This window comes from Crinia signifera, chromosome 4, assembly GCF_055691185.1.
Source record: "Crinia signifera chromosome 4, ASM5569118v1, whole genome shotgun sequence".
Taxonomy (NCBI): domain Eukaryota; kingdom Metazoa; phylum Chordata; class Amphibia; order Anura; family Myobatrachidae; genus Crinia; species Crinia signifera.
In genome coordinates, this window is record NC_139220.1 from 192,530,761 (window position 1) to 192,557,366 (window position 26,606).

At 41.2% G+C, this 26,606-nt stretch overlaps 1 protein-coding gene across 1 annotated transcript; it reads left to right on the top strand.

Annotated features, from left to right (window-relative positions):
• Positions 1 to 13,422: 13,422 nt before the first annotated feature.
• LOC146074802 (carboxypeptidase A1-like) lies at positions 13,423 to 26,034 on the top strand. The gene is made up of 10 exons (XM_083183316.1): positions 13,423 to 13,486; positions 15,835 to 15,969; positions 17,381 to 17,479; positions 19,472 to 19,573; positions 21,428 to 21,526; positions 21,650 to 21,760; positions 23,019 to 23,109; positions 24,259 to 24,458; positions 24,660 to 24,744; positions 25,785 to 26,034. Exons 1-10 carry the CDS (start codon positions 13,472 to 13,474, stop codon positions 25,970 to 25,972), a joined length of 1,125 nt encoding a protein of 374 aa, XP_083039442.1. The 5' UTR covers positions 13,423 to 13,471; the 3' UTR covers positions 25,973 to 26,034.
• The last annotated feature ends 572 nt before the right edge of the window (positions 26,035 to 26,606 follow it).

A 26,606-nucleotide genomic window follows, 5' to 3' on the forward strand; every position in this document is an offset into this window, starting at 1 on the left:
ATCACTGGATGGCCTTGTACATGCACACTACAATCAGTATGCGTGCGCAGTCTATTGATAATCCCCCAGCCTGAGAATTAGCAGCCCTGTGATCAGGTCTAAATAACCCCCACAGTTAACCTGAGTTAAATACTGTACATCATCTTTAGAATTATACATAGACCAGTAAGCCTGCTCGAAGCAATAGCTTTGAACACTAGTCTGCTACCTTGTGTGTTTGTGCATGTGTTAGAAAGAGATGTAGTTTCACGCTCTGCCAGCAGATGGCAGTGTTTTGGGGACTCATGGACAATATACATATATATATATATATATATATATATATATATATATATATATATATATATATATATATGTCAGCCCCACTAGGGTATTTAAACCCAGCAGATCAGACAGGGATTATCTCTCCTCCTGGACTGCGGACACCACATTCGACATAGACACTGGTAGGGTGCACTGGGTTGATCTTATATATTGGAAGGTATTCCATTCTGAAAGGATACCACTTTGTAATTACAATTCTAGAATTACCCTTAATGTGTACTATGACCCTGAGTAATGGTTCCATGTAGATATCTCTGGTATGGCTTAATATTACTATGTAACTATATGAAGGGTTCATGTTATGGATCACGATGTAACCATAAAATTAGTTACACTTTCAGTAGTTTTGTGCCATTAAGGAAAAGAGTCACACCTGTGGAGTGTTATACTCTCTGTGGTATATTGGACTCTATGTAACAGTTTGATCTAGAAATGTACATCTATTTTTATTATATATTATGTGCAAAATTAACCGCAACCCACTATAAGTTAAAAGAGTGACATTACACCCTAATAGACCAGTATTTATTACCATCATCTTTTTAGAATATACCGAATTGGAAAGGACACAGCAGGAGAGGTGTTTTTGTTGTTGTTCGTTTCTGGTATGTACATTTTGCTTCTAATACAGTTTGCATTGGTAGTCAATTATGATACGATACCTTAAGTCTGTGAACATTCCTATCAGGCAAAGATATGTTAATATTAGACGTATATTCTGTAATGACCAGGGGAGCCGAGAGAGGGGGGGAGCGGGTACTAATTACCCGGGCCCACGCTTGCTGAAGGGGCCCCGCAGGGGCCCTGGTCTGAACTCTCCCTTCCCCCTCCATCCCTCCCGGGTAGCAACAGTAGCACACACTTCTACAGCATGTGCTGTGCTGACAGCAGGCTCAGCATGAGTGTCTCATTGACAGCGTGAGAGGTCATGCTGAGCCTGCAGTCAGCACAGCACATGCTGTAGATGTGTGCTACTTCTGAGATTACAGTTTTTAGAGTTTTCTTTCACCCTCCTCTAAACATTTTTGGGGCGTGGCCTGAGTGTGGGAGGTTCCCACAACACACACACTTAGGCCACGCCCCCAAAATTTTACCGGGGCCCGGCATTCCTCTTGGCTGCCCTGGTAATGACTGAAACATCTGATGTTATATTCTGCACCACTATGAATTGAAAATAGCACAGTGTGAATAATTCCTATATGTTGAATCACGTAGTTATCCTCCTTACACTTAGATCGGAAGAATGCTAGTGTTGGTCCAGCTGTAATTTGTCTTTTTGTAAATTGAATAACTGTTTGTTTAAGATTGGAAGTTTTATTTAAACGGTTTAATACCGAGATAGCCATGGTAAACATTTTAACCCATTATGACGCGAACAAGGGCTAATCTGAGGATTATGCTTATTGACACCTTGTTAACTTATTTCAGAGAACGCAAATATTTGTGATACCGAATACTAGCCGTTTCGTGACTCACGAACACCTACTTCGGACACACTTTAACGTGTACATCTCTAAGGTTCCTCTCACAGTATATCTATGAGTGATAACCGCTTAAACCAAATGGTATGTTATCCACCAACATATGATAGCCACACTTGGGTGTAAAGCTCTGGGGTGACATTCTGGGATGAGATTTTTTCGCACTTTCAAAATCGCCCATTATCGCACTTTTTTAATATCGCATTTTTGCCGCGAATTCGCATATTTAATGAGGTGCGAATTCCGGAATGAAAAGTGCGATTAGGTGCGATAATGTGCGAATCTTAGGCATGAAAATGTGCGAATTTTAGGCATGAAAATGTGCGAATTTAAGGAAATGTGCGATTTTTTGTTCATCCCAAAAAAAAAATTGGCGTGGGGTCCCCCCTCCTGAGCATAGCCAGCCCCGGGCTCATTGAGCTGGAGCTGGTTCCAAAAATACGGGGGACAAAAAGCATAGGGGTCCCCTGTATTTCTGAAACCAGCCCCGGACTCTTGGACCGGTCCTGGTTCCAAAAATACGGGGGACAAAAAATCTGGGGGTCCCCCGTATTTTGAAACCAGCACCGGGCTCCAACAGCCCTCGGTGTCATGCCACAGCCGGGGGACACTTTTTATATAAGGTCCCCCGGCCGAAACATGAGCACCGAGGCTGGTCAGCCTTGGATGGGGTACCTAGAGGAGTGGGGACCCCCCATAAAGGGGTCCCCCCCCCCAGGCTTCACCCGTCCAGGGCTGAAGCCCGGGGCTGTCACCGGCGTCCGTGGCCAGTGGACGCCAGCCTGATAGTGTTAAATCTTCCATACATAACATTGCTTGATACAGAAGAACAACAAGTGCCAGCAGACCTCCCCCGCATGCTGGGACTTGGAGAACCACAAGTCCCAGCATGCGGGGCATTAATGGGCCCGCTGGGACTTGTAGTCCACCTGTAAAAAGAATGTTACAAAAAACACACACAGAGAAGTAAAACTTTATTACACAAACACACACCTCACTTTTACACCCACATACTCACCGATCCAGGATCCAGCGCTGGTCTCCCTTCTGCTGCAGAGCCGGCTACCCCCGCACTGACAGCGGGGACAACTGGCTCTCTCTGATGCCGCTAACAGCCTATGTAGCGCTGTCCCAGCGCTACAGAGGCTGAGAGCGTCTTTGGCTTATGCGTCTCCATGGAGACGCATAGCTCAGCCAATCAGGGCTGAGCTATGCTTCTCCATGGAGACGCATCGGCCAATCACGCTCTCAGCCTCTGTAGCGCTGGGACAGCGCTACATAGGCTGTTAGCGGCATCGGAGACAGCCGGTTGTCCCCGCTGTCAGTGCGGGGGTAGCCGGCTCTGCAGCAGAAGGGAGACCAGCGCTGGATCCTGGATCGGTGAGTATGTGGGTGTAAAAGTGAGGTGTGTGTGTGTGTAATAAAGTTTTACTTCTCTGTGTGTGTGTTTTTTAACATTCTTTTTACAGGTGGACTACAAGTCCCAGCGGGCCCATTAATGCCCCGCATGCTGGGACTTGTGGTTCTCCAAGTCCCAGCATGCGGGGGAGGTCTGCTGGCACTTGTAGTTCTTCTGTATCAAGCAATGTTATGTATGGAAGATTTAACACTATCAGGCCGGCGTCCACTGGCCACGGACACCGGTGACAGCCCCGGGCTTCAGCCCTGGACGGGTGAAGCCTGGGGGGGGGGAACCCCTTTATGGGGGGGTCCCCACTCCTCCAGGTACCCCGTCCAAGGCTGACCAGCCACGGTGCTCATGTTTCGGCCGGGGGACCTTATATAAAAAGTGTCCCCCGGCTGTGGCATGACACCGAGGGCTGTTGGAGCCCGGTGCTGGTTTCAAAATACGGGGGACCCCCAGATTTTTTGTCCCCCGTATTTTTGGAACCAGGACCGGTCCAAGAGTCCGGGGCTGGTTTCAGAAATACGGGGGACCCCCAGTGGCGTAACTACAGAGGGTGCAGGGGATGCAGCTGCTATGGGGCCCGGGGGCTTGGGGGGCCCCATAGCAGCTGCATAGAGCACCCTCTGTAGTTACTACACTGCCTGAACAGCGTCGCCCAGCCCGCTCGTGCTACTGTCACGCACACACAGTGAAACTTGCCTGGCTCCGGAGCTGCTGAAAGTGCCTATAACTGAGTTGCGAGAGAGCCAGAGATGATGATCTCGCGAGAATGGAGGAAGCTCCGCAGCGGCTCTCTCTACTGTACCGTGACTCAGGCCTCCCATCTTCCTCCCCGGTGTGGTCTGCAGCGGCAGCGCCGGGGTCATTGGTGAGTAATCCACAGAGTCCCTGACCGCGATCAACCCCTTTTATACTGCACTAGTGCACTAGAGGCCGAGGATGCTTGTGGTTTGGGCCGGGCAGCAGCAGGGGAAGTGTCTATATAACTCCAGTGAACCATACATGGCCCTTTCCTCTCCTAATAGCTGTCTCCTCAAAGTACAGCTGGAGTGCAGTGGTCCCTCTCCTCTTTTATGTCCTCCCAGCTCCCAATGCCTGTCTCCATGCCCCATACACCTATTTCCATGCCCCCCACCTGTCTCCATGCCCCCTCAACATTTTCCATACTCCCATCCACCTTTTTACACCCCTCCCCTGCCTGTGTCCATGCCCCCTTTGTCTCTATGCCTCCTCTGCCTCTATGCCCCCATCTGTCTCCATTACCCTCCACCCTGCTTTTCTGCCACTCTCCATGCCATCCCTGTTTCTACATCCATGCCCCCTCTGCATCTGTCTACATGCCCCCTTTGTCACTGTCTATGCCCCTTCTGCCTCTACATCCTTACTGTTGCTTGGTCTTCATGCCACCTCTACCTCTGTCTCTATGTCTAAAAACACTTTTCCACATTTTTTAACACAGGGCCATGCACAGATCTCTATGATCTGTGCAGGGTTCTGGCCAAATCGCATATCAGAACCTGGTCTGATTTTTTTGAGATTTTTAGACACATTTTTCAAATTCGCATCTCATTAAATATGCGAATTGTATACTTTTCAATGTGAAAACATCTGGATGCGAGTTCTGGCGAAAACTAAAAATCACACTTCTAAAAAGTGCGATTTCGCGGCAAAACCGCACTTTTTGCCGATTTTCGCATCTCATTAAATATGCGAATTAGGGAAAAAGTGCGAAAACTGCCGTTTTTGCGATAAAATTCGCCAAAGTCAGATTATCTCATCCCATAGAATGTCACCCCTGGTTTTCATTCATCTCTTTCCGTCCAATTCCATCCTCCACGGTAAAGATCACTGGTTCTACTCTCCTCCCTCTTCTTTCTTTCGTATGTTCCTTCCTCCCGTCCTATTCTTTCATTGAATATTAAAACATTATCCATTCACGGCATTGTTTCACCTTTATAGATCTTGGTGTATTACCCCTGAAGAAGTCCCTAGGGGACGAAATGCGTAGGGTTTCTCAGACCAATAGACATCTGAGGTCGAATCAGGAATCTATACACCCATGTGAAAACACTTACTGGAAAATTGTTGTATTCTGTATTTTATTTTATATATATTTTATATGAAAACTTTTTATTGTCTCGAATAAACATATTCTATTTTTAAGAAAAGTCTAATGTTGGTGAAACACATCTAAGCGCACCTCTATACCCTTTTTTCTTTATATATATATCTATATATATATATATCTATATAATAAAATGATAATACTGTGGAATATTTAAACCAGTCCCCTGGAGTCTTGCTCTCAACTAGCTTTTTGCAGCTAGCTAACTTTAATATATTATTTAGTTTATCTTTATTATTAGTAGCCTTTAATGGAATAGCAAACAAATTAAAGGTTCACATGAGTGAACAAAAAGTACAGTGTTATCTCTGTGTCTGAAGGGAACAGCTGTGGTTGATTTTACAGATTCTCAGAAAAGAAATAGGGAACTTTAATGCATTATCTGTAGTTGAGCCAGCATTCATTCATGTCCATCTAACTGCAGTCAAAGAAATTATTCATACGTAAATGATCTTGGCTAAATTATAGCGATGCTTATTATAAAAAAGTACGCATTAGTTAGGACTGCTGTTATTATGGCCTGTGCAGAAACCACTAAATCTGCAATATATACACATCAATAATGTGACCTACAGTAGTAAACAGTCAGATGACAAGGGAGGAGATCAATTAACCACTTATTCAAGCAGAGGGGTAGTCAATTAGCCCTGAAGGCAGCCCCCCCCCAAAAAAATCCCTGATAAATTGCCTGGTTTTGAGGTTCTATGCATTAACATATATTAACGGTTACTTTCCCAGGTAAGACCCAGTAATTTCCTGTCACAGTCAGGCCATGAAATCAGTCACATTAGTTCTGAGCCTGTGAGGCTTTCCCCCAAATATCAGCCTACATTTGTTGACAAGTAAAATAAATGACCACTGCCAAAGAAAAAGGAGTGGGAGCATCTAATTGTACACCAAGTGTCCAAAAACAACAATTATAATTAAAATGCAATTATGGCCTTTCCAGCCTGACATGGGAGACACACATCAGAACACCTCCATCGTCACCGCAGTCAAACTCATCCTTGTTATGGCTTTATAAGCCTCCATGCCAAGTCACCTCTTCTGCCTTCTGTATGGACAGGTTTCTCCTGCCTCCCATGACCCAAATTTGGAGTAATCCAAACTGGTGCCGGACACCAGAACTCTATGAAGCATAATGGGGATCAGGTCAGTCGTACTACTGAGCTGGGTAATGATGTGGGGGACCCTATAAACTCTCCCTAAGCTCCCTTTATTCCATATAGAACACTGTCAGCCCCAGACACCTTGTTCAATTATGGGATATGGATACCTTTCAGGGAAGCAGTTAAACCACTCCAAGCCATGCAATCTACGGATATCACTAGCAAAATTGACCAAAGCACCCATAGGCTACAAGACACTGAGGGGCAGATTTATTAAGTAATAAAGTGGAAGGTGATAATGCACCAGCCAGTCAGCTCCTAACTGTCATATTTAAAACCAAGCCTGTATGCCAACCTTTTTATGGCAAACTGGGAAGATCAACAGGTGTGGATGGGTCTTCTATGGAGTGCCAGCCTAGAGCTCCTGATACGTTATATAGATGATGTGTTCCTAAAACGGAGGAGAGAGATCTATATTAGACCTTTTCTGACAGTATTTAAATGAGATTGACAAATAGACCCGTCCTCTGAAATGATCAATGTAAATTTTCTAGATTTAAATGATTTATGTAGAATATTGAGGTATTTCAACAAAGAACTACACCAAACCTACCAATCATAACTCTTAAATTAACAACATTCGTAATCACAATAGAAGTGTATACAAAGCATACCTAACAGTCAGTTCCAAAGACTCTGAAGTACCTGTACTAATATAGATGTCTTTGAGGAACAAACAAAAATAATAAAAACAGCAAAAGAAAAAAGTAAAACTAAGAAAGGTTTGAAGTGCTAAACACAGGAAAAAGATCCAATACCAAAACTAAAAGTAAAAATAATATTGTATACAATAAGGATATATGATTTATAACAAAATATACCTCCCAATATAAACAATTAGAACATATTGTAAGAAAATACTGGAGCTACTTAACTGAAATGCATCTTTGAAAGAATGTATAGGTTATAAACCAAAATTTAAATACAGAAAGGCTAGGAACCTTTGTGATGTTCTAGTTTATAGTGCACTCCCTATCACAAAAAGAACTACTTGTATCACCTCAAAAGGAAGGAGGGGGAAAATGTTGAATTTTTTTTATCAGAACACGTAAGAAATGTGAAGAAAGGTTTTTAAACGCACAGCATTTCCATACATTTTAAAGAGCAACATAATTGTGATATAAAAGGACTTAAACACCAAACAATCATCATAACCCAGAAAGCCCAAAAGAACACACCAATGAAAAAACTAAAGTGTTACTAAATCCTGTGAGGAGTTTAAATCATTCTCACCATGAGAAATTTGTTGGAATAAATTTGTTATTATATTAATGATAATAAGATTACCAATGTGATGATGTTAAATACAGGTGATAGGATTACCAATGTGATGTTAAATTTATTGTATACATATTTTAAGGGTAGGAGGATTAAAGTTAAGTTTTAAACCAATACACACCATCAATTAAACATAAAAACGAGCCCCACAAAGGAACCAACTTTTTTGATTAATATGGTAAATCTCAGATTAGGTTCTTGGAATTTTGGGGTATAAACTTCCCCACCCCCAAAAAATAGAAGATACTATTATACCTAAATAAAATGAAATTGGATGTTACATTTATACAGGAGACACATCTGCCCTCTCAAGAAACGTAGAACTTAGTTAGAATTAGGCTCTGCCTCTTTTATGTAAAAAGGGGAGTGACTACTTTAATGAAAAGCCATGTCTCTGTAGAACTGCTATCCATTGTCACTGACACTGAAAGTAGATATTTGTGAGGTAAAACTGGCACAGATATGTCCCAAATACCTAATCTAAGGTATTCTTTAAAAAATTGTTGCCAGTCTTGCATCCTTATATGCACATACAACTTATACTTTGTGGTGATTTCAATCTAATTACCTCTACTCAGTTTGATAGACAATTCCATAAGAAAAGATTCTAACAAATTACCAAAATGTGTAATTTCTACTTTTATGAGGCTGTTACAGTTATTGTATATCTGGAGGGGATTCCACCTAGTAGACAGAGAATTCATTTTCCTATGGGCAGCACATGGCACCCTGCCCAGAAAATCTCTCCGCTACTCTGTTCCCAGAGATCCCAAAATGTAAACTATATCAGAACACTCTCTGACATGGTAATGCTCCATACTGACTTAGACATGGGGCCTTATAAGGTCTGGAGGTTCCGTTTGGGACTCTCCCAATCACCTAGTTTTCATAACAGGGTTGAGGCAGAGTGTGAAGAGTATAAAGAAAATAACATTACATTCTCTAATGACAATCCTTTAAATATATTGGCATGCAACCAAAGTAGTAATAAGAGCTTCTATTATATCTTATGTCATGGCTCATTCGAAAACTCTCTCCGCTGATAATTTACTTGCCTAACAAAGTATAAGAGGCATATCAAGAGGCATATCAAAAATACCACTCATATCCAAACCAGTCAACTAATTTGAGCTATATCAAAGCTAGAACAGATTACGATGTGCTATTTACTAAATTAAATTTAAAAAATCCCCCCAAAAAGACCTGTTGTTTCTGGACACTTATTTTTACTTGTCAAGCGGGAGGTTTCGAAGACATGAAGAAAGATAGCACATTTGCCAGACTGAGAAATAAGGAAATTAGTTTAACAGAAGATGTTTTTGGTCCAGGGGGGAGGAAGTGTTCATTTGGGGCACTAAAGCATTATAGTTTAACACAACAATACAAATATGCTTATCTACAGATAACACACTCTGCAAGCAATGTTTATAAGTTAGTAGGGATTTATGATCCCATATTGAAACTATTGAGAATCTTTAGAAAAAGCACTTACAGAACCCGATAGTTATATCTGGATTTATTAAATACATCCAGTGATAATGTCTGGGAATATAAAAGTGCAGCTTGAAAGTGTGATCTGCACTTTCTAGACCTTGATGAACAAACTATCACACATTATATAATAAGACAATGAGTATACCGCGTTCTTTGCAGTTACAAAAAATGCATGCTGGGATCATTCATGCTTATAATAATAGTTATTAGGACAACAAAAAAAATCATTCTTAAACATTGGATATTGAGATTTCCTCCCTCACTTATTGCGGTAAATGATTTACTTCTTTCATTTCTATACTATGACAATCTCCCTTACCTAGTGTTGAGAAAAGAGTGATCCTCTTTTACAGAAAATAGGGATCCTATTTTGATGCCTTAGATTAGAGCAGGCCAAACTGGTCCTCAAGATATATGAACAGTCCACGTTTTCCAAATCACCCAGCTGGTGCATTAATAACTGTCACATTTCAAACCTGCTGCATTCATTCCTACTATAGATCCACAGGTTGCCTGGGAAACATGAACTGTTGGTAGATCTTGAGGACAGGTTTGGCCAGCCCTGCCAAATGGTGTGTGCACACGGTGAGATTCCATTGCTATTCTACTTAAGATTCGAGTTCTATGCAATCTTTGCTAACTGTGTAATATTTACATACAGTTCATGCTATCTGCATTAGATTTGCACTATATAGTCATTGCTGCCCCGTCTATCTGGGTTTCAATTTGTGCTGTAATGGGAGCGCACATCGGTATCGCAAGGTAAAAAACATGTGCGATCTGCATGCGATTTTGACTATATAGCCAAAATCTAATATCAAATCTCACCGTGTGTACACAGCATAAGATTTGATTGCTATGCAATTTTTGCTAACTCTTGTGCTATTTACATACATTTCATACTATCAACATTCAGTCTGCACTATATAGTCATTGCTGCAATGTCTATTTGGCTTTTTGATTTCATCTGAACAGGAGCGCGCATCGGCATCGAATCAGGATAGAAAGCATAAAAACATGTTCTAGCTCCATACAATATCTATGCGATCCCGATTCGATCTATATAGTCAAAATCGGAGGGTAAATTGCCCCATGTGTACACATCCAATAGATAGTCATGTGCAATCTCAACTTTTAAACATTTTTGAAAAGACAGATGGATGGTTATATAAATCCACTCTATCTTCATTGGACAGGCAACAGACTTAATATAACCGATAGAGTGTTGTAAACTATTTCTGAATTTACTGCAGTAGTTATTCCTCACTCAGGTGTAGATGTATGAAGCAGTGATATGGGAGGAGAAGTGATAAAGTGCCTGGTACTTTATCACCAGCCAATCAGCTAGTAACTGTCCCTTTTTAAACCCAGCCTGTAACTTAACAGTCAGGAGCTGATTGGCCAGTGATACCAGGCACTTTATCACTTCTCCTCGCTCCTTTATCGCCACTTCATACATCTACCCCTATGTACTCCCCCTCCCTTTCCTCAACAAACCTCCTCAGGAATTTTTTTTGTCAACCAACTTTTTCATACCGTCTACTATTTGCTTGTGATAACCTTGTGTCATTGTTGACCTAGTGCATGTTGACAATTTTTAAGGAGTCAACCTAATCTCTGTTGACCATAAATGGTCGACATAGTGACTGTCCACCTAGACATTGTCTATCATTTATCTCAGAACCGCTAGGAGGACTGCATTTTATGGACTCATACGGACCGACTCTGTTTCTTTTATACTATGAACCGATGTGTAATATTGTTGGCTGATCATTTCATACCTTTGGCTTGTAAATATTTTGTCTGTAAAATCCAATAAATTATATTTTACAAAAAAAATGCAATTATGATACAAATAAATACATGAGTAATACCAATTACAATTCATATGGAAAGAAAAAAACACTTTTTGGGGCATCACCTATCAGTGTAGTACGTATGACTGTAACATGGAAATGAGTAATGGACACTGATATAAAAGACCTTGATAGAGGTTCAAAAGGAGCATTACGAATAAATAGCATCTGTGTCACCAGTTCACTCCAGTTAGATCATAGCAGAAATGAGGGTCCTGCTTGTTCTGAGCATTGTCTCAGTGGCTGTGTGTAGCCAGAAGACTTTTGTTGGGTGAGTGTGCCATTTATTTTAGCACCAGAGTGAAGCGCAAAATATCAGTAATATAAATAATACTATTATGTAACCCAGTAGTATCATTTTTTATTACAATACTTTTGGATGCTTAGCTTATTTTCTTGAAAAGTGATATTAATTATTGGGTAGATGCATGCTTCATATTTTTCTAGATTTTGGATCTTTTAAAAACTCTTAGAATTACATTTTTTATATTATACATATTTGTGTAGTAGACAGAGAGTCACTGATTCCTAACTAGTGAGCCGGTGAGTATTTGATGAGCGGTTGGTATGATTATCAATTTCAAGTATTATGGAAGTTACCATATATATAAAACCTTTGTTTGTCACAATGTTTTTTCATATGTACAATGAAAAAAATATATAATTTTACTACAGGTTGAGTATCCCGTATCCAAAATGCTCGGGACCAGGAGAATTTTGGATAACGGATTATTCCGTATTTTGGAATATTTTAATATTTCAATGATGTATTTTGAAGTATCTTGCATTTATGCTGTATAAACGCATAAAATAAACACAAATATATTTTATTACCACATAAAATACACACAAATATATTTTATTTGTTAAAAAAACAAGGTTTCAAAACATGAAACAAAATTTGTGTACTATCTCAGATATTGAATTTGAATGCCAAGCAATCATTTTCTTGTACATATATAGTGCCAGTTACATATCATGTCCCCAGTGATGCTGTTACATATGTCCCCAGTGAGTTTTTAGCTAAACAATTTTTTTTTCCCACTTTCTGGAAAGTATGGTTTTCGGAATAATTCGGATAACGGATATTCGGATACGGGATACTCAACCTGTACAATCTTCCAATTTCTTGGATCTCTTTAACATATTGCAGTTTTTGTTGTTGTGTGGATCTGTGAAAATAGTTTTGTAACTCGTATACAGCGTAGTACAATTTATTGTATATATTTAAAATTGTAGCCCCTTCAGTTTGAGCAACACAACAATGGAAATATATCTATAATTAAATTAACAATGTATTCTGAAAAATTTGGTGATATTTATTGGATTCAAACATTTAGACTTGTTATGCCTAACATTACCCTGACATTGTGTCATTTTGTGTGTATCTTCGGATGCAGCATCAACTTGGTATCTTAGTCACATGTTGGGGTGCATTAGTACCAATCAAATTTAATCCCGCAAAGCAGATCTGTACTAGGTGCAACTGTAAAATCTGTATTGTCAAGGGTTCAAACTAAACATCTCCCACTGTAGTAGGGTGTCTCAAATGGTTTTTTCCATACAACTCCTTTTTCCCAGGGTTTTTCCGATTCTTCTTGTTCCCAAAAGTGAGTACTGTATATGAAATTTGAGCTTCCTAGGTGCAGAGAAAAAATTGCCCTTAGGGACCAAATGTTTTGAAATTTGGCTACTTTCCAGTTTTTCCTCCCTATATTGAATTTTTGGGTGGGAACTTTGGCAAGGCTCATAATAATTTTAATCTGTTATTATATATTGATAACAGTACTCTAAAAAGTGAAAAATACCATTCCACCTTCCTTGATGGTTCAAAACACAGCCCAAATTTGTTACGAAATAGAAAAAATGTAAAAGAAAAGTTTTATTGCATGACCTCACCAATCACCATCAATACTACTGCTGCGTTGCCGGAGATGCTGAGTGACTGAGTATAGAACAGACAACAGTGCATGTGTGCAGCGGTGGTCACGTGGTGCAGTGTATTCTTTAAGTTAACAGGTAGATTGTATTGAATGAATAAAGTTGTTTCATGAATATAACTGACTAAAATAAGTAGAATATACATTTCTGTGTACATGTTTGAAGGACAAGCTATGACTTTAGTAGCTTCAGTTACCATCTGAGCAAAGTATGTTTTTTATGCCAGATATCCATCTATCCATTCATATACAGTATTATTCACTCTATCATATACTGAATCAATCTTAACTAAAGAAAACTGGATTGCATAACATGTTTTTCTTTGTAGAGATCAGGTTCTCAGAGTTCAGGCAAAAGACAATGCACAGCTGGATATACTGAGATCGTTGGAAGCCATGAAACATTTACAGGTATATGTTACCTTACCTGCTGTCATCTCTCTAATTTATACTTAAATTCACAGCCTCATTCCATTTTTGGAATTAAGACTATTGACATTTGATAGTACATTACTTTACTAGTTCAAAATACTATCTCTAGGATGCATCTGCATGTAACGTGCAGAAAACAGTGTTTTATTAGGGAAAATGGCGCCATTGAGATGCATTAGGGTATAACGGTACAATGACATTTGGATAATTTCAGGGGATGTACAAAGGTTTTATATAGTAAACAGATATCCAAAGGCCTTCCTAGCAGGGGCACAACTAGATATGTCTAGGCCCCATAGCAAAAGATTGTAATGGCCCTATGTATCATCCAATGGTAACAATTATATATATATAGCACAAGATAAGCTGGTTTCACAGTGCAAAAACCTGCTTTCAACCCGTTTTTGTAAATGTGTCTTAAAACGGGTCAAAAGCCAGTTAAACCCCTTTCATATTGCATGTTGTAAAGGTATATTGCAGTTTCAATACCGTTTTTGTACCTTCAGATTCAACCCGTTTCACCCATAGAAAGCCATACAATGTCATTTTAAATGTTTTTTTCCTGCTTGTGGTCGGGGATCATGTGTGGTTATCATATGTAGCAAATACCGTTTCTGAGCTGTTTAGACTGCAGGAAAAAAGGCTCAGAAACGTGTAGGATCCTGCTTTTAACACGTTTCAAAATACCGGTATTTTGTAACCGGTAAATTGATTGTGGAGGGTTCATATTGCAGCTGGTACCATTTTAAAGCAGTTAAAAATCGGTTAAAACTGCAATGTGAAAGGGGCTACACTGTTATGGGGAACATAGGCCCCTGTCAGCTGTGGGCCCTGCACCTATGGTAGTTATGCCCTTGCCTCCTAGAAAGGATGAACTGTCTGGCATGCTAGTATTCCTGCATGCTGGTATGTGCACATCTGCTGTATTGCTGATTGTGGTCAGCAGATGGCAGCTCAGAGCTCTGTAATTGCTCCATTGTAAACTGGCATAAGGATAGGCTTAACATTCTATCCCTTTAAAACAGGACACTACTGAATTACGCACGTTTTATTGACAGGTGAAGCCAGGTGAAATGCAGGCATAAATTAAACCAGTCACATGACTTGTGCAATTCATGAGTGTCCCGGTTTAAAGGGTCAGTATTGTAGGCCTATATAAGCATAGTGTGTTACAATTTAGTAATGCAATCCTTATTCATTATATCTTGTTTTTACAAATAATAAAATAATGACCATGAAACAGAACAATTAAAGTGTATGTACAGTATTGGGCGCATTCTAGTGAACAGCACATTGAAATGTAACAATAAATAAACTGGTCCGAGTGTCCATGAAGAAATGAAGTGATCTTATAGAAGACAATGCATACATTATAACTTGTAAAAAAGAGCTTATATGAATGGCATAAAAACATACAAAAAGTATATAAAATGAAAAGATGGAGGATTGTGCCGGAAGGTTTGCAGAGGAGACGCAGGTGGTGTTAGCAAAGGAGTCTGGAGTACCCTGCTATGGCTCCTGTGCATTCTGCTGATTGCCTGATAATCCTGGGAGTCACAAAGCCAGTTCCAACGTATTTCAATACACTAGGGGAAGATGTATTAAGCCTGGTGAAGTGTAAGGTGATAACACAGCAGACATCTAGCTCCTAACTGTCATTTTTCAAACCCAGTCTGTAACTTGGCAGTTAGAAGCTGACTGGCAGCTGAGTTATCACCTTCCACCTCATGCCCAGCCAGCCAGCATCAGCCCTGCCTCTCTCCTCCCACCCTCCGTCTGTCTCGCCCATCCTCATCCCCATCCCCAGGGCAGAGCCAGCTTCTGCAGCAGCAGCTCCGCTGCAGACTTACTGGCTGCGTCCTGCGTGTCCGTGACAAGTGAGTATACACTGTCATGCACGCAGCCTCAGTCGTTACACAGCCCAGATGATGACCACTCCCCCTCACCCCCCTTCTCCCAGCCTTGCCGCCTACTGCCAGCATCTGCCACCCGTAATAGGTGCTTTCCCTAGGCATGAGCCCTGCGTGAAGCCCATTACTGGGCAGATGGCTGGTTGGCAACAGAATCATCATATATATTATTTCTAGAAGGTGAGCTTTGGTGATGATCCCCTTTTCTCCCTTTATACTTTGAAGTTAAAAATTGACCTTTGCCCTGCAAAACTTTTGCACGGGCCAACTAGTTAAAATATTTTTTTTTTTCAGTGAAACAGTGTAATTAGCCAAAAGCGTATATACATTGCTGAACCTAAATAGTTATGCAAAGTAATGCTTTAATTTAATGACATTGACAAAAACTAACGCCAGTGTTTAACTCTTGTTATTTAGATTGATTTCTGGCGCAGTCCTACAAGGCCTGAGCTGCCTGTGGACATGAGAGTGCCATTCACCTCGTTGCAGAGTTTGAAGGTGTTTTTGGAATCTAACGACATCAACTATTCTATTATGATAGAAGACGTCCAGGTACCAGATGTATATATGTGATTGTGACATGTATGATATATTACTCTTTTAAATACATTTAAAAATGTCATTACATAACAGTCTCTGCTCTGTGCAGTTCACTTGCAGCATCTAATACATGGGAAAGAGGGGGAACTGGACTGCACACCATATTATTAGACATAATGAGTGCTATTAAGTCAAGGCTTCTAGTACCATACAGGAAAAAAGAACAATACTGATGCACACTCTAGGTGCTAAGAACACTGATAGTAAAATCATTTTGATAAACTCTTACATGGAGTGTAGTTGAAGTTCTTAGCACACATTTGCGCAAATATGTGGGCCCATCCACCGTGTCCAGGTGAACTTCATTAGATGGGTCCCCAACATTTCTAATACTAACACATTATATAACTGTATCTTGGTCTTACCTTCAAACAGAGCCCGTATTAACATTTTGTCTGCAATGCAGGAACCTGTGCTAATTACAACACCTGAGGGTAGATGCGTTAGCATCTCATACATACACGCTGAAAATAATAAGTTGCCCAAACCAGCTTCTGTGATAAACACCGGACATTTGAGTAACACTGAGGTTACGCAGGATGCCCAGTAAAATCACGGTGCCAGAGCCAGTGAAGCTGTAAGGGAGTACACAGTCACTGGCTTTGGCATGTTTACAAAACGGGGCTGGCACATCCAGTTTTTTGGAACGCTATCTGTCTCCACCCCTATATGGCAGCAGCATATACGTCAGGCAGTGGCTTTTGGGGCATTACTAGTGGCATTACACACCCAGATCTGCACATGCGCTGTGCGGCTTTTGCTCATGTGCAGATCTAAAAATATTGGAGATGTGCATTAATATTAAATTAACGTTCATCTCTGGCTCAGGCCCCGTTTATTTTGTGGCTATACTATAAGGACCTTTTAAAAGGTAATAGCAGAAAAGGAGATACAATACACTTGCATTCAACATACATAGGGGGTTATTCCGAATTTGCAGAACGATTAATGATAGACACATGCAAAAGGATCGTAGCGCGCTTGCGGGAGGCTTTCCTGCGATAAAATCCTGCTACTTTTTTCATCACTGGCCATACATAAGGTGATTGACATGAAGGCGGCATTTGGGGGTGGTTAGCGGGTATTTTCTGGGAGTGTCAGAGAAAACACAGGCGTGCCCAGGTGTCTGAGGGAAAGGTTTGTGATATCAGCTCCGGCCCCGATCCGACTGCTTATGTGATAGTAAGTGGCTTGCAAATGGATTTGCAACTATTCAGCTAATTTAGGTCTGAATAACCCCTATGGTTATCTAATATTGTTCAATTAAGTACCTGGACCTGGGCCTGGTTGGGCTCTTTACTGCCTTGGTGGTATACTGTATATGGGAATCCTAACTTTGATCCACTTTTTTCTCTCTGCTTAGGAATTACTGGACCAGGAGCAGCAGGAAATGAAAGCTTCACAGTTACGTGAGAGAAACATTAACAGCTTCAGCTATTCCACATACCACACACTGGATGAGGTTAATGCTCTTCTTATTATTATCAATTCAGAAGGTCACTGCTGAAAATAGATTTAGATCTTGCATATGTATATGTGTGAACACACATGAAGACTGACAATTTCAGCACATTACTAAGAGATGTGTATTTAACTTTTCTTCCAAGCATTTACAATACAGTATGTTACCCTTTTACCAATATAATCCTTTTCTACTATTTTAGACCTCATAGGGTCCTAAGCAAGACACCAGTTTGGGGCACCCTTACTAAAGGTCCATACACACTGGGCGACTATGCCTGTGTATGGACAGCGATGATAGCGTTCATCGCTGCGGGGAAAGCCGCTCAGTGCATACACACTGAGTGGCTTTCCCCCTGCCCAGTGCCGACGGAGGGGGGAGGGCGGTGTTGCATAGCGGAGAGCTATGCAGGAGAGCTATGCAAAGTTGTCCTGAAAGCCACTCATCTGCTGGTATAACCATAACGGCTTTCCCGGCGATGTTGCAGGAGCGCGCAGCAGCACTCACCGCTCATCGCTGGCTGGGACATACACACTGGGTGGCTTTGAGCAGAAAGACGCTCAAACCTGCTGTTTTGAGCGACTTTCAGCTCAAAGTCGTCCAGTGTATATGGGCCTTAAGTCTCTCTCCATGCATGTGATGTTTCGATGAGTCATGCTCATGACTTACTGAGGGGCAGATGTGATAAAGTGAAGATAAGTGGGGACTTTGATAGCGCACCAGCCAATCAACTCCTATGTGTTATCCCCTGTGCTTTATCGCCACTTTATCTCTTCACCAGGCTTAATATATCTGCCGCTGAATACTGTGCTGGACACTGGTCTCGCTGACAGCCTGCTGGTAGTATTCAGTCAGACAAGTATTCTGACATAAGTTTGCGGTCCCCCAATATTCAGCCCTGTAGGCGGGCCCCTGGGACCCATAACGCCCTAAGCAGCCACCTTGGTAGCATAGTGCTAAATCCGATACTGCATTACTATATATGTTGGGATTAGCCCTGAAAACCCCATGCAGAAGGGTTATAATGCCAAGCATAAATAAAAACACATTTTGTTTACATTTGTAAACATGTAAAGTTTCTGAATGCAGGACAAATACATTTGTACACATAGGCTCTTATTCTGGTTCATTCGCAAAGGCAAATTCCTTCTCGAATGGACAAAACCATGTGCACTGCAGGTGGGGCTGATGTAAATTGTGCAGAGAGAATTAGATTTGGGTTGGGGTTTTACTTCAAAGTGAGATCTATATGGCTGTGTAAAAATAAAATCACATAAAGAGAGCACTTCAGATAAAAAGTATACACATAATTGTATTACATATAAGTAAACATACCAACATATAACTGTAAAAATTGTATAATACCAATATAAGTTATCAATATAACCAGTCCGCCAATAAAGCTATGTTATACCTGGTGGGTACCTCCTCAACTCTTCTAATGATAAGTCCTCTGCTAAAAGTTTTGTATCCTTAATGGATAAATGGGACCATCAATTAGGTAACCAGACGAGAGAATGTCCAGACAAAGAAATATATATTGTATCTAGGTATATATTTATTTGCTGGTGTAAACCTGATATTTAAATGTTTTTTACGTATTCCAGACTGGGTATAATATAGAGACTATGATCTCACCCGTATTGCACAGTGTTCAATGTGTCTTCAGCGGAATCTGTTAGAGAGTAAATTCACTTTGGTATCCCTGTGTCTCATGCGGCAAACAGTAGTCAGATGTTAGATACTTCACCGGCTGTGTGTATTTTCCCTGCACAGAAACAAAGTAACCCACCCAAATCTAATTCTCTCTGCACATCTGTTACATCTGCCCCCCCCCCCCCCCCACCAAGCAGTGCACATGGTTTTGTTCATTTGAGAAGGAATTTCCCTTTGCAAGTCAACCAGAATAAGGGCCATATTCTGTTAAAACTCTTTCAACTATAAAGACATAAAATACATAGATTATAACAATGGTTGTTTATTTATTTTCAGATTTACAGCTGGATTGACAGTTTGGTGATGGAATACCCAAAACTGGTCAGCAAAATTGATATTGGTCAGAGCTATGAAGGTCGTCCAATATATGCATTAAAGGTGAAGACACAAGGACATGAATATCATCTGACCTGTCCAATACATCCCTATCAGTAATAGGGTGCCTAGCCTTAAGGCCCCCATACATCGAGGCGATTTGGTCCGATTTCGGCCGATTGCGACCAATCGGCCTGTTAAATCGGTCCAAATCGCCTCTCCCTGACATGCAGTCGGGTCCGATGCGCGGTACCGTGCGCATCGGACCCGACTAGGTGGTCGGACTGGCTGGCCGTCCGACCACCCGTTCTGGGGCGGGCGGGAAGCAGGGACGCATGCGATCCATCACAACGGATCGCATGTGTCCCTGCCGCCGGGAAGCTCTCTCTATATATATGCACAGTGATAGTAAAGGTTCCTGCTAGACACTTTGGGGATGATTCAGACCTGTACATTACAGGTTGAATTCATCCCCTTCCTCAATGTTCGGGGTTTGCGCCTACGCAAACCTAGGGAGCGAACGGTTTCAGCCGTTTGCTAGATGAGGGAAGGGGCAGGCAGGAATATGCCCAGCATTTTATGGGCGTCCCCATAAACATGCTGGGCGTTCCCCTGCACACGCAGGCACGGCAATGCCTGCTTGCCGGGCTGGTAACAGAAATCTTGGGGCCCCATACATTGATATTTCTGGGGGCCCCCCACCCCCTTAAGCACTAGTAGTTGTGTGAAGCAGGGAGGGATGGTGGGCATATTGGTGGCAAGATGTCCCATTTAATTTTTCCCCCCTGTGCAGACAGTCTCACTTCTGAACTGACAGCTTCTACACATTCTACCACACACCGTAATGCCCATTAATGCCTTCTACACATTTTACCACACACTATGATGCCCATTACATATTATGCCGGACACCATAATGCCTATTAAACATTAGGCCACAAACCATAATGCCCATTACATATTATACCATACATGGTAATGCCCATTACTTATACCATACACCAGGCATTCCGTCACATGATGTCAGCGACCGCTTCGCATTCATAGGACAGCTTGTAAATGAAGTCAGTCCAGGCTGACTTTTCATTACGAGCGGCAGAAAAATCATTGGATGGTCGGCGAGCATTGAATTATTTTTCAGCCGTGCAGCTGCATGCAGGGGTGTGAGTCCGCATGCACATCCCCTCTCATGCTAGCGGGAGGATTCATCCACCAGGGGGGTGGGCATTCGGCAAGGTGGAGTTTACCTGTTCGCTCAGCTATGATTACAGTCTGTCTGTATCCGGCCCAGAGGCAGAACTCTGGGAGGCAATGGAGTCATCTGCCGCCGGGCTCTTGCTCCCAAGGGGGCACCTCTCCTCCCCATGCAAATTTAAATCAGTTATTTAAAAGCCAAAATATTGCTTCTGTGGCTGAGTTCTGAAATATATATGTGTTCTCTATGTCTCTATCTATATTTATTAAAATAAATATATATTTTATATAAGGTTATATAAGGTTATAAGGTGTGTGTGTGTGTGTTTGGGGAGGGGGCACCAATATATATTTTGCCTCCGGGCAACTGGAACGAACTTACGCCACTGATCCGGCCCTTTATTTTGTATTGCATACATTTCCTGCTGGCTATTATATAAATCAGAACATCATACTTAATACATATAGTAGGAATTAAGGCACATTATGAAGCTGTCATGGCGCATGCGCCTCCTCAAACTTAACGAATTAGTAATTTCACAGCCATATTTTCATGGTGCTTATTGATGTGATATGAAATGTTATATATGCATGGATATTTTTGTATGGTCACATGTCAGGGAATATATGGGAAATGTTTTCAATGCTCACCTCACCAACAGTTCAGTTAATATATCAAATCAAATGTACAGGATGTTACTGACTACTTTGTTTCTATTGTAGTTCAGTACTGGGGGAAACAAACCAGCTTTCTGGATGGACACTGGAATTCATTCCCGAGAGTGGATTACCCAGGCCACTGGTATATGGACTGCTAAAAAGGTTACAGTCAACGAGCTAATAATTTCAATGCTACATATCTCATATACTTTAATTTCCATGTCCATTTGTATTCATAAGGAATATTGTGTTAGCCATATTGTTGTTATGGTCTTGTATTTATAGATTGCAAGCAATTATGGGGTTGATCCATCGCTTACTAGTATTCTGAACAAAATGGACATCTTTCTGGAAATTGTGACCAACCCAGATGGTTATGCATACACCCATAGTACGGTAAGGATGTGACTGTCAAACACAGGTGATAAAATGAGCTCTGTGAAAACTTAATTCAGCTCCTCTCCTTTTTATGATATATCTGCACAGATACCGCTACCTGAAAATAAACAAGGGCCTGGATGTATTAAGATACACAAGAAGGGACAGGGCTCCTGCAATGTGTGTAGTGATGTGATTGCATTAGCAGTCACTTCACTCCTCTATTGGGATACCACAGTGCTACTTACATGCATGCATACCTCCCAACATGACCCTCTCCAGGAGGGACACATTGCTCTGCTCCTGGACTTTCCTCATAATATATGATTGCCATCACCTATGTTGAACAGGTTAATTGCTAAGAAAGGTGTTTCAACACAGGTGATGGTAATCATTCATTTAAGAGGAAAGTGCAGGAGCAGAGCAATGTGTCTCTCCTGGAGAGGGTCATGTTGGGAGGTACTGACCATTGCCAGGGGCCCTCTCCTGTCAAATTTAGCAGAATTTAGCTCATAGGCTACAGTGGCTATTGTCATCTCCAGAATGCTTTGCATTCCAGAGCTGGGCAAATCTGCTTGCTTTGTAGCCATTATAAACTGATGAGGGCTGCAGAAACTGTTGGAAATGGAAGGGCCGTGGCAGATATGGGGATATCTGTGCTGACCATACTTGATACATCTTGAAGATACTTAATATTTGCATGTATCCTCCCAAAATGGATTTGCTTAGGAATATGCCCCAAATATTGAATTATAAATAGGCCCCTTGGAGTATGGCAAGGTGACTAGCAATCGTTACCCATTTGGCCACATAAGCCTTTTCAGCCTTAGCATGGAAAGACAACACAAGTGGTCCTGAGCACTCAGTAAACTCCTGCTCATTAAAAATTATATGTAATCAATTAATAACTAATAACATGTTTTAAATTACTTCAGCTTGTAATAAGACATTAATCAAAATAAACCATACCAAATAACAATGTAACAATCAACAAAGATCACAAAGAAATCTAAATTTTATTTAATTCATTTTGTAATGCACACTATAATTCAGTCTGTGTAGCAGCTGATTGTCTCTGGCACCCATGCTTGTTTTCCCTCCACAGATATTTTGAAAAAGAGTCACTGATTTAAAGAAGAACATATAAGACAAAAAAGTCCCATTATTTGCTACTGAAAGAAAAATAATACTCTTTGTGGGATTGATGCTTTAGTTGCGTGTCTGTTGAATTATTTGTGTTGTCTTGATACAAGCATATAACTATTACTGTTTTTAGAATCGCATGTGGAGGAAAACCAGGTCTGTTAATGTGGGTTCTTCATGCATTGGTGTGGACCCCAACAGGAACTGGGATGCTGGTTTTGGAGGTAGAAAGACTATTGGACTTTTTATTAATAGTTTATTAAGAATTATTTAGAAAGCACATGCATTCTGCAACACAAATAATATTTGCCCCAGTGAAGATTTCCTTCGGTATTCCCTACCATAGGCCCACACTGCCTAGAAATGCCCATGACTTTTCTAACACTTTTCTGATACCATTTGACTCAAAGGCTGGAGCATCTTTTTGCGCTTGTGTAAAGAATGTGTCTGTATTCTCTGTGTAATACATGGGGCTGTACACTCTATGTAATGCATACCACTGTGTGCTCTATGAAATGCATGTGGCTGTATGCTCTGTGTAATGCATGAGGCATGTACGTTCTTTGTAATGCATGCAGCTGTATGCTCTTTGTAATGAATGCGGCTGAACACTGCATAATACATGGGTTCCTGCAAGTCTGGTCTAGTTGCATTGTAGTGGTTTTTATTTATGTGTAATGTGTAATTTGTTAATGAACATTGAAGGTATTTGTAGGGAGCAATGAGTAAGAATGAGTGTAGGGAGTAGTGAGGGTGGGTGTAGGGAGTAGTGAGTGAGGGCGAGTGCAGTGAACAGTGTTTTTCTTCTTTCACTATATACCTAAAGAACGATTTGCCTCCTTTTGCGCACTGACCGGGACATTTTCTCCTCAGTCTGTGCCTTTGCACATCTGATTACCTTCTCAGTCTACATCTGTCTAACAAGATACATCTCTTTGTCTTAATTATCTGCTTATATTTCCTAAAAAAAATATTTTTTGCTTTTACAATACTTGCTCATTTTTTCATAACCCACATTAGCTTATTTTCCCCCACATTAGCCCCTTTGATACAAAGTTCTGTTGCCTTCTGTAGCAAAAAGTGAAGAATTCTACTTGCAATGAGGATTGCTGACAGTAGGCTGCCGCTGTAATGTGCACAGCTATATACAAGGTACATTACAGCAGACAGTGCTGCGGTGGCTGCCGGGTTAAGATGGATGCGGAGGCGCCAGTTCTCCACTCCATAGATGGTGTAGATCGAGCACATTCAGCGCCACCTTAGTTACTGTCATGGCATACAATATTGTGCCCTTGTAGCAAGTGTGTCTCTTTCTAGAGGTTTGGCCTACATATATATATATATATATTTCTCAATGTTGTTTGTGGTTGCAGGTCCTGGATCCAGCAGTAATCCTTGTGCTGAAACATACCACGGAGCATATCCTCACTCTGAGCCTGAAATCAGCTCAGTTGTGGACTTTATTTTGGCTCACGGTAATGTGAAGGCTCTGCTTACCATACACAGCTACTCCCAGATGCTCCTCTTTCCGTATGGCTACACTAATGATCTGGCACCGGACCACGAGGAACTGGTAAGAATGATCAGGTTACTTTGATTTGTATTGCTGTCATCTAATATACTTACACAGTGAAATAAATACAGACAGAGCAAAAGGAATAATGCAGTGAGGACTAATATAAAAATTAGGATTGGGGAAATTAAAATTGCGTTTTCAGATAATCATAATAATAATCTGACAATAACTGAAAAACATTTTTTATTATGATTTCAGAATGAACTGGCTAAAGTAGCTACAACTGCTTTATCATCTTTGTATGGAACTAAGTATACTTATGGATCAACCATAGCTACCATCTGTAAGTTAGTCATTTAAATAAATCATTTGTAAGTGTCTGCTGTAAAGTACTTACAGATATGCCCAGATAGCCTAGCCTAATATGAGCAATATGAATGAACAGCCAATCATATGTATTATTTATTTCTAGAAGGTGAGTTTTGGTGACGATCCCTTTTTCTCCCTTCATACTTAACCAAAATTGATAAATGAGTTACCATTTTAAAGATTAATTTCTCCGCATCTGATAAATTGTTAATTTACAATTGCACATTGCATGGTTGTTTAAAAATCTAAGTTAGAAATGTACTTTTGGCCCTACAGTTCTTTCCCTGGATGCGTCGATACGGCACGGCTAATGAGGACTACACACATAACGATTTAGGGGCATTTTCTCACTAGAAAACACTGGCCCTGACACATCACTCAGCACGCAGCATATTGAAGTTCCAATCCTGGAATTTTGGGATTTGAGCACGCATGCGCAGTCTAATGCTGAGCAGCATCTGGCCACCTACTCAGACGCTACCTGGCTTCTCCCGTCGCCGGCACGTCATGATACCACTAGTCACACTGCGCAGGCCGAACAGCTGCACCGCTGCTCCCGGATCCATGATTCATGGCTGAACTGACTTCCGGCCGTACCGCTCCATCCCCATTGCTGACCACCTCCTGGCCAACAGCCCACCTCACTCCTGTGCACCACCTGCCTGCCTGTGCTGCACCACCCAGCTCCCGCATTTTTTTAAATAGGGAAGCCAATCCTGGAATTGAGCTTTTTTCAATCCCAAATCCTGGCATTGAAAAAATGCCCGGGATTGGCATCCCTAGTATTTATGTACAGTATGAAAAATTTCATTTTACACAAAAGAGAAAATAGAACAGATCTATATTTCCAACCCTCCATGAGCCCCACTGTATGTTTTAATGTAGCAATATATGGACTCTTACCTGTATGTGTTTATGGAATGTCTGCACATTACCTTCTGTATATTCTTACTGACACAGGTGATGTAAGTGTCATAGATCTACATACATTCTTATTTACCGTTTTCTCTATAGATCAAGCAGATGGTACAACGACTGACTGGGGCTATAATAATGGCATCAAATATTCCTATACCTTTGAGTTAAGAGACACTGGGAAGTACGGCTTCATCCTTCCTGCTGAGCAGATCATTCCCACGGCAGAGGAGACATGGCTGGCCCTCGTGGCAATCATGGAGCATGTCAGGGATCACGCGTACTGAAATCTATAGTTTCAGTTAAGCAAATACTGTGGAGTTCGGGAAAACTTTGATAGTAAAATAAAGAAGTGGTCATTGTAGTATGCAGCATTGGCCTTTATTTGTACTATTTCTAAAAAAAAACGATTTATTTTTTTAAATGCATCACACAGTAAATAATGTATTGTCAAATTGCTATAAATAAGGGGGTTATTCAGACCTGATCACACGGCTGCGAGGTCAGGAGACAATTGAATGAGTGTATGGCTAGGAAAATGTATGAGTGAGGACATTTTGCTCTAAAATCCCACTACTATTTTATCGCTGGCCTTACACAACTTGATAAACAGGAAACTGGCATTTTTGGGTGGTTACCGTCCTTTTTCTGGGAGTGTCGGAGAAAATGAAGGCGTGCCCAGGCATTTGAAGGGAAGACGTGTGACGTCAGCTCCGGCCCCAATCAGCCTGTTCCTATCGCACTGGCCGAGTAAGTCCTGTGCTACACAAAATCATTCGAAGGTGAGCGGATTGCGTATGGATTTGCTGCTATAAATTTGCAATTGTTTTCGAAGCCTTGCAAAGCAATTTGCAGGATTGCACAGGGCAGGATGTCACTCTGGCTGGGCTGTGAATACAAGATCACAGGGTTCTGCAAATT